This window comes from Humulus lupulus, chromosome 1, assembly GCF_963169125.1.
Source record: "Humulus lupulus chromosome 1, drHumLupu1.1, whole genome shotgun sequence".
Classification (NCBI taxonomy): Eukaryota; Viridiplantae; Streptophyta; class Magnoliopsida; order Rosales; family Cannabaceae; genus Humulus; species Humulus lupulus.
The window spans coordinates 293,647,783-293,655,698 of NC_084793.1; the positions used below are offsets into that span (position 1 = coordinate 293,647,783).

At 33.4% G+C, this 7,916-nt stretch overlaps 2 protein-coding genes across 2 annotated transcripts; both read left to right on the forward strand.

Moving 5' to 3' along the window:
- Window positions 1–626: 626 nt before the first annotated feature.
- Window positions 627–2,938, forward strand: LOC133810332 (heat shock factor protein HSF24). Its single transcript, XM_062246053.1, has 2 exons — window positions 627–1,269; window positions 1,800–2,938. The coding sequence occupies exons 1-2, from the start codon at window positions 1,066–1,068 to the stop codon at window positions 2,496–2,498; spliced, it is 903 nt and encodes a 300-aa protein (XP_062102037.1). The 5' UTR covers window positions 627–1,065; the 3' UTR covers window positions 2,499–2,938.
- A 581-nt stretch (window positions 2,939–3,519) lies between these two features.
- LOC133810316 (red chlorophyll catabolite reductase) lies at window positions 3,520–5,711 on the forward strand. Its single transcript, XM_062246052.1, has 2 exons — window positions 3,520–4,034; window positions 4,785–5,711. Exons 1-2 carry the CDS (start codon window positions 3,669–3,671, stop codon window positions 5,400–5,402), a joined length of 984 nt encoding a protein of 327 aa, XP_062102036.1. The 5' UTR covers window positions 3,520–3,668; the 3' UTR covers window positions 5,403–5,711.
- Window positions 5,712–7,916: the final 2,205 nt, after the last annotated feature.

Here is a 7,916-nt window from a genome sequence, read left to right on the forward strand (position 1 = left end):
AAATTGGAAAGTGTTAGGTGAACATAGAAAAGGCTCCTAAACCATCTTCTTCCCCTCCCCCAGACTTCTTTTGCTTCTTCTTGATTCTTTTTCTTCTCATTATTATTATTATTCACATTTCACACACAACAATAATTTCATTATAATTTAATTATATATTCAACTAATATAATATTATCTAGAATATATTTTTTCCATCCTAAGAAGTAAAAACAGTGATAGAGCCACGTGTTCATTCAATATAAGACCAAAAATCCAATAAAATCCCTTTCAGAAATTGTTATAGAAGCTTCCCTCCTCACTCAAAAGAAAGAAACGACCAAGAAAAAACACACCCACCTTTTCATTTTCATTTATTAATTTAAATTTAATATTAAAATTACACCTTTTTCTCTATCTTTTTCATCATTTTCTTCAAGAAAGAAAAAAGCGTGTAATTTGTCTCTTCTGCCCTTCACTTTCCCTCTTATTATTTTAGAAGACTTGAATTAAATAAAAGAGTAGTAGCAGTAGTGGGTATTTATTTATTTATTTTTAATATTTTAAAAATAATAAATAAATAAATAACAGAAGAAGAGAGAGTTTCTCAAAATTTCTAGAATCCACGTCACTATCCCTCTGGCTTCTTCTTCCTTTATAAGAGACACACAGACCGAATCCTCCGGAGTTTGATATTATTTTTCATTCTCTTTTTTTCTCCGAAGAGACAAAATAAAAGGAAGTTATGGTCTTAGCCTTGTGGTTCCCAATTCGAACCCAGGCACTCATCATCAACGTCGTCGTTTTGGCTCGCCATGGAAGCTGGTAGGTGTAAACCTCGAAGTAATCTCGTTCACTCTGCTAATTTCTTTCTCTCTGGATTCTACTGTTGGGGCTGGGAGTTCCTCACCGCTCTTCTTCTCTTTAGTTGTTCCATCTGACCATCATCATCTTCATCGGAGATCACAAATCGATATTCGAATAATCGCTGTGTTATTATCATTAGTTTTTTCTCTAGTTTTTATTTTTAAAAAATAATAAATAATAATTTTGGGGGTTGGTGAGGGGGTAAATTTGGAAGAAAAAATGGCGCAAAGGTCGGTTCCGGCGCCGTTTTTGACGAAGACGTATCAGTTGGTGGACGATCCGATCACGGACGACGTGATTTCGTGGAATGAAAACGGCACCGCTTTTGTCGTTTGGAAGACGGCGGATTTCGCTAGGGATTTATTGCCCAAATATTTCAAGCACAATAATTTCTCTAGCTTTGTCCGCCAACTCAATACCTACGTAAGTTTTTAATTTTCTTGTTATTAATAATTTTTATTAGATTATTTTATAAAATAAAAGTGTTATGGTTTATGGTGTGACCTTGATTTGGATTTTTCACCTAGTTATCATCGTTGGTATTTTTTTGTTTTTTAATGTAATTGAAAACTTTAATTTAATTTATGCATTGAAATTAGTGATTTTAGTTTAGAAGTCATTGGCTCCAATTTTCATTAATTAAGTATAGATAACTTAGAATATTCTATACGGACGATATTACCCTTACAACTAAAGGTAGTTGAAGGCTATTATAAGTCTTTTTAGATCTCTGTCAACGCCAGCACTGTTTAGTACAGCTGAGCTACAGTTTTGGGCTTTTATGTCTGTAACAAAATGGGCTTTTTTGCCGTCGTTGGCGGCCCAATCAAGGCGCTTGTACCACTTTTCCAGATTATTAATTGATTATTATCACAAATTTATTTATTTATCTTTTTTTTTATTCGTTTATCTTTCTAAATGAATAAATATATATATATTTATAAATATTTCAGGGCTTCCGAAAGGTTGTGCCGGAAAAATGGGAATTCGCGAACGAAAATTTCCGACGAGGGCAGAAGGAACTCCTGTCCGAAATACGGCGCCGGAAAACGGTGGCTACGTCGTCGACTCCTGCTCAGATATCACCGGAGGGAAAATCCGCCGGCGAGGGTTCTTCATCCCCGTCGAACTCAGGTGAGGACCTAGGGTCAACCTCCATGTCGTCACCGGATTCGAAGAGTCCGGGGTCTGTGGAGACGGCAGCTATTGCGATGACTCAGTTCGCCGATTTATCGGGCGAGAACGAGAAACTGAAGAAGGACAACGAGGTTCTGTCGTCGGAGCTGGCGCAGACCAAAAAACAGTGCGACGAACTGATAGCTTTTCTGACGGAGTACATGAAGGTAGGACCCGATCAGATCAATCGGATCATGAGGCAAGGAAATTGCACGTCAATCAATGGAGGCAAAGATTGCGATGATGACGAAAATGAGGTTGTAGAATCATCAGAGGAAGAAGAAGAAGAAGAGGAAAAAGGTGAAAATGAAGAGGGACTGAAACTGTTTGGAGTGTGGGTTAAGGGGAAAGAGAACAAGAAGCGCAACCGTAACGACGGAGCAGGGTTCACTGGTCCCCCACATCCAAAGGAGATGAAGGGCGTGGACTTTCACGCGCCACCTATGATCATGAAAAGCAGCAAAGTCTGCAACTGATTATTAGGTGGGAGCTTCTGTTACACTGTGGTGGTGCGTATGGTAAGGCCCATGCACCCCTTAGTGGCAGTTTCGTTGGATCCTATTAGTGTGTAGAAAGAAACAAGTTATCGTCTCTTTATGATTCTAGAATATTGACTTATTAGTTTTTTTTTCTTCGTTTATATAAAAGTTTATTTTGGTATATTTCTTCTTTGGGATAGTGGTTCGTTGTTGGAGTGGGTAAAAAAAGACTTGAATATTGTAATTAATAAGTTTGAATGGTTTTTTTTTTTTTGGGGTTCTACTTAGTGGGGTCATGTGAGAGCATAATAGTCTTGTGGAAAATATAATTTAGGGATGAAAAGGTAATTCGGTCTCTATATTGTTCCATTTATAATACTAAAAAGCAACTTATACTTGTGTAGAAATAAACAGACAAACTTGGAATTTTTACTCTATTGGGCATCTTTACCAATCATTTCTTCTCGCGTGTAATTTTCTTAATTTTTTTGTTTTTGCAAGTAAATGCATCTTCACTAATGATTTTACTTGGTGTGCATTTTGCATAATAATTTACTTTCAAAATATTTTAGCTAAATGATTTATTTTATTAATAAATTTTTTGCCTACGACCCTTTTACTTAAGTCTTTAGTTAGTGAGAATGAATTTTTTAAAAAATATAACTAGTTTTAAAACAAATAAAAATATATGATTGATTCTGTTAAATTTGAATATAATTTTTCTCAAAATTTGTACTTACTATATCCATTATCAATAAATTATAATATCAGCCCCAAAACATCAAAGAAAATACCCTAATTATATTCTCAATAAAAGAAACTAATCAACTATATTCTCAATCACTGAGTGTAGTAAAATAATAAATTAGGAGAAAGACAAATACAAGGAAAACAAAATTGATTTTTTTTTTTTATAATTAAGCATTGAGATTGAATTTAAATTTTGTTTTTTTTTTCAATGAAAAACTAATCAATTATTATTTAAAATTTAGAAAAGTATATTAAAAACTAAACTATGTAATTTCTTAATGATGGCTCATTTGCTCTATGATAAAGAACATATAAAGTAGGTTACTATTATTGAAAATTATCTATTGAAACGATTCGTTTTATGTTTATGGAGCATAAGAGCAGTTTTGGGTTAGCAGTGAATGAAGAAATGAATGAATGGCTGTCATCTTCTCTCATTGTTTACGCTCTCCGCTCTCTTCTTTTTCTTCTTCACTTCTTACTGCTTCTGTACAGTCATCGAGACTCTCAAGACCTCGATCAATTTCAGTTTCAGTCTCCGCCTCGACGACACCGTTTCGCATGGAGCTTGACAACAACGAAGGACGTGGAAATTTCATTGAGTTTCCGTATGTGTCATCCCCACATAAGAAGCTCATGGTGGATCTTGTATCCATGGTAGAAATCCGACTTGGTTCCCAGCTCCTTCCCTCTACTCTCCCACCTGATGCGCAGTACTACCAGAATCACAGTGACACCTCCCATGCCTCCCTTCACATCAGATCTGGTCACCCATCTTCTCCTGTACTCACTTACTACTCTCTCTGTCTTTTATGTATAAATGTTTATATATATACATATATCATACTTTGACTCTGAACTGGGTTTTGAAGACAACCCATTTCTAGTTTTGCCCACATAATTGCCCAATTCTTTTAATGGGGGTTTTCTTTAATACTGAAATAGTTTAGTTTGTAGTTAGCAGTGAACTAAATAGTGTACTTTTTAATGAAGAGATTTAGAATTGGATATATTTAATCTATTTATGTTTCTTGCCATTAAGATTTCATTTTGACTTGTTGCAGAAGGTTGTGTATTAAAATTTTGAGTAGTTGGTATGTAGAAATGTAGACTTGGAATAGATTAAGGACTTTTTTCAAATTATTATTATTTTATTTTTTTGATATAGGGTCATTAGAGTATGATATTGTGTTTCTTTCTATTAAATGTCATTTTGACTTGGAATAGATTTGGGACATTTTCAATTTTTGATGTTTTTGATAAAGGGTCATCAACTAGAATGAATGATATTGTGTTTCTTTCTATTAAGATGTCATTTTGACTTGGAATAGAATATGGACATTTTCAATTTTTGATGTTTTTGACAAAGAATCATCAACTAGAATGAATGATATTGTGTTTCTTGCTATTAAGATTTCATTTTGACTTGCTTATAGAAGAGTTGTATGTCCAAGTTTTGAGTAATTTGGCTATAGCAGCACATTCTTTTTTAACTCACAATAACATTCTAAACACCCGGTGGTTTTGATACAGATTGATTTCATATTAGGAAGCTGGATCCACTCCCAGCTACCAAACGGAGGAGCATTGAACATAACAAGTCTCTCAACCTATCTAAAATCATCCACAGACTCGCCAAACCTCTTAATGGAGTTCATTAGTAGCAGTCCCACATCCCTAGTCCTCATCCTCGATATCCTACCTCGAAAGGACCTGGCTCTCCATCCAGATTACCTCAAAAAATTCTATGAAGACACCAAATTGGAAGCTCAAAGACAAGTGCTTGAGAAAGTCCCTGAAGTTAAGCCTTACTTCTCTCCATCTCTTTACATTAGAGCATCCGTGTCTCCTACTGTGATCGCAGCCAGAATCGAATGTGAGGCAGTGGAAAGAATGGAGGAGATTATAAAAGACCATGTTGGTGTTGTTGCCAAGCAAGTGCTTCAAACTTGGCTGGATACATGTGCTGTTGTTGACAATGGAGAAGAAGTTGATGAGAGTGAGAAAGAGTACCTTCAAAAGAGGGATATGATGGTGAGGAGCAAGTCAATTGAGATTGACTTGACCTCGAGTTTGCCTCGTTTGTTTGAACCTGAAACCGCAGACCGAATGATCGCCACTATACAGAAGTATTTCTCTGCATCGTCCTGATATACCTATCTATATCTCTTCTATATAATAAGTGTATATATAATAGATTCAATAGTTTAATAACTTGTGCAATTTCACAAAAAGGCATGAAACCTCTCTCTCTCTCTCTCGAATCTTTGACAATTTCTTTAGAATTCACATGTCATTGTGAATCACATCATGAGGATGATGATTTGATAGGCCATTATCTTCTTCATTCCTCATCAATCTAGTATTAATTCCTACTATCATGATGAGGATGGTGTAATAAATTCTTACAATCATGTAACTTTTCATTTAAGTTTTTTATTTTTAGCATGTTTCTATATATGTTTTGATATCATATCAGTTTTAAAAGCTATAGAATAAAAATCTTACTAATTAGACAATATTCAATAAATAAATAAAATAATAAAGCATAAAGGAAATTCTTATATTATATATGGGGAATGATACACCATCGAAGCTTATATTATCCATATTATTAGCTTATTAGTTATAATTAAATAATATGAGCGTATAGAAGATATTTGGTTATTAGTTTGTTAGTGTACAATATTATTGGCTCACTTTACCAGTCAAGAAAGAATATATGAGTTTTCTATTTTCTCTTTATCTATACTTTCTCTTTTGTCGCTTATTCTTTCTATCTCATTAATTCTATGGAGTAAGCCAACACTCAAAAGTTTGGACTCTTTGATACAAGGTCGTATCAGTTCACCTACTAGGATTGCCATTAGTAGCTTCATCCCTTCTATTGCAGTGATAACTTATGTTTAGCCGAGCTAAGGGCAATATTAATATGGTGGAATTTTAGTACTATAATTTTTTTTCGTTTCAATCATAAAACTAAAAGTCACACTCAAAAATATATTCTTTATTATTATATTATTTTGTTAATAAAATAGAATATTCTATTCATTATTATAAATTTCACTAAATTAAAATAATTATTATATCCAATTAATTATTTTAATAAAAATATTATTATTAATTACTTTACAATAATACTTTAGATTATAAAACCTGCCAAATTAAAATAACATATTAACATTTCATAAATAAATATTACATTACATTTAATTAACTCTAAAAAATAACACATATTTGAAAGATTAATTAAATTATACTAATTCAGTGAGTTAGCATATTCGTCTCACAAGTGTTCAACTAATGCATTTTGAAATTCAATGTGAGATTCCTCATCCTTGATTTGTCTATGCCAAGCAAGAAATTATTGAAATCGAGTATTGTCATCACCCACATTCTCAACTTCTAGACTTGGCACATCGGCTCGTTCTTCAATTGTCGCATTGTCATCACGTTCATCTTCAATGATCTTATTATGCATAATAATACACAAAGTCATTATATCTCGTAATACTTTTATACTTCATAAGCGTGCTGGTCCTACCACAATTGCAAATCTTGACTGCAATACTCCAAATGCACGTTCTAAATCTTTTCTACACGCTTCTTGTGTCATTGCAAATAATTTATTTTTAGGACCATGTGGATCATGAATACTTTGAACAAGAGTGGACCATTGTGGATATATACCATCAGCTAAATAATAGCCCATGTTATATTATTTTTCTTTAATGACATAATTAGTGGGCAGAGCAATACCATTTGCAAGAATAGTAAAAATATGGGATACCTCCAGCACATTTATATCATTATTAGATCCTCATAGACCAAAATATGCATGTCATATCCAAATATCAAAGTCAGCTACAACTTTTAAAATAATAGTTGGGGATCCATTATGACCGGCATATTATCCTCCCTAAGTTATTTAACAATTTTTCCATTTCCAATGCATACAATCTAAACTACCCAACATTCTTGGAAAACCTCGACGTTCACCAATGTGGAGTAGCCTTGCAACATCATCAACGTTAGGTGATTGAAGATAGTGATCTGCAAACACCTCGACAATAACACAACAAAATCGCTTTAAACTTTCTAAAAATGTAGATTCTCCTATTTTGATGTACTCATGAGTAGCATCTGCCTATACACCATATGCCAACATTCGAAATACATCTGTTACTTTTTGCAAATCCGATAACCCGAGTTTTTAGACTCCATCCCTTCGCTAGACGAAGTAATTATAATGCCTTTGTATAGCATAAAAAATACAAAGGAATAAAGCACGACCCATTCAAAATCTTCGGTGAAACATCAACTTTGTAAACTGAGGATTCTCTACAAAATAGTCATTGAAGAGATTGCATTTAGCATTTTTTCAGTCACGGTTCATAACTATATAGCCAGGAATTGAGCCCTGATATGACCCTTCGTTGTTTTGGTGTTGAGTGATGCAAAATTTATTGTTAGTAGTAATTTGACATACCACTTGCTTTTCTAGATTATCATAATAATCATTATCTGAAGATGAAGAAGAAAATTATAAATAAGATGAACTGCCACAATCAAAATTCATCTTTGCTTACTTAGCTAATTTGTATATATATATATATATTTTTCAAATATGATCATTGTTTTATAATGTAGACTATCTTATCTTAT

Excerpts from the sequence above, each read along its gene's own strand:
- LOC133810332 (XM_062246053.1), top strand. The coding sequence starts at position 1,066 with ATGGCGCAAAGGTCGGTTCCGGCGCCGTTTTTGACGAAGACGTATCAG. Across the intron at positions 1,270-1,799 it reads TCCGCCAACTCAATACCTAC|GGCTTCCGAAAGGTTGTGCC; the intron begins GTAAGTTTTTAA and ends TAAATATTTCAG.
- LOC133810316 (XM_062246052.1), top strand. The coding sequence starts at position 3,669 with ATGGCTGTCATCTTCTCTCATTGTTTACGCTCTCCGCTCTCTTCTTTT. Across the intron at positions 4,035-4,784 it reads CTGGTCACCCATCTTCTCCT|ATTGATTTCATATTAGGAAG; the intron begins GTACTCACTTAC and ends GTTTTGATACAG.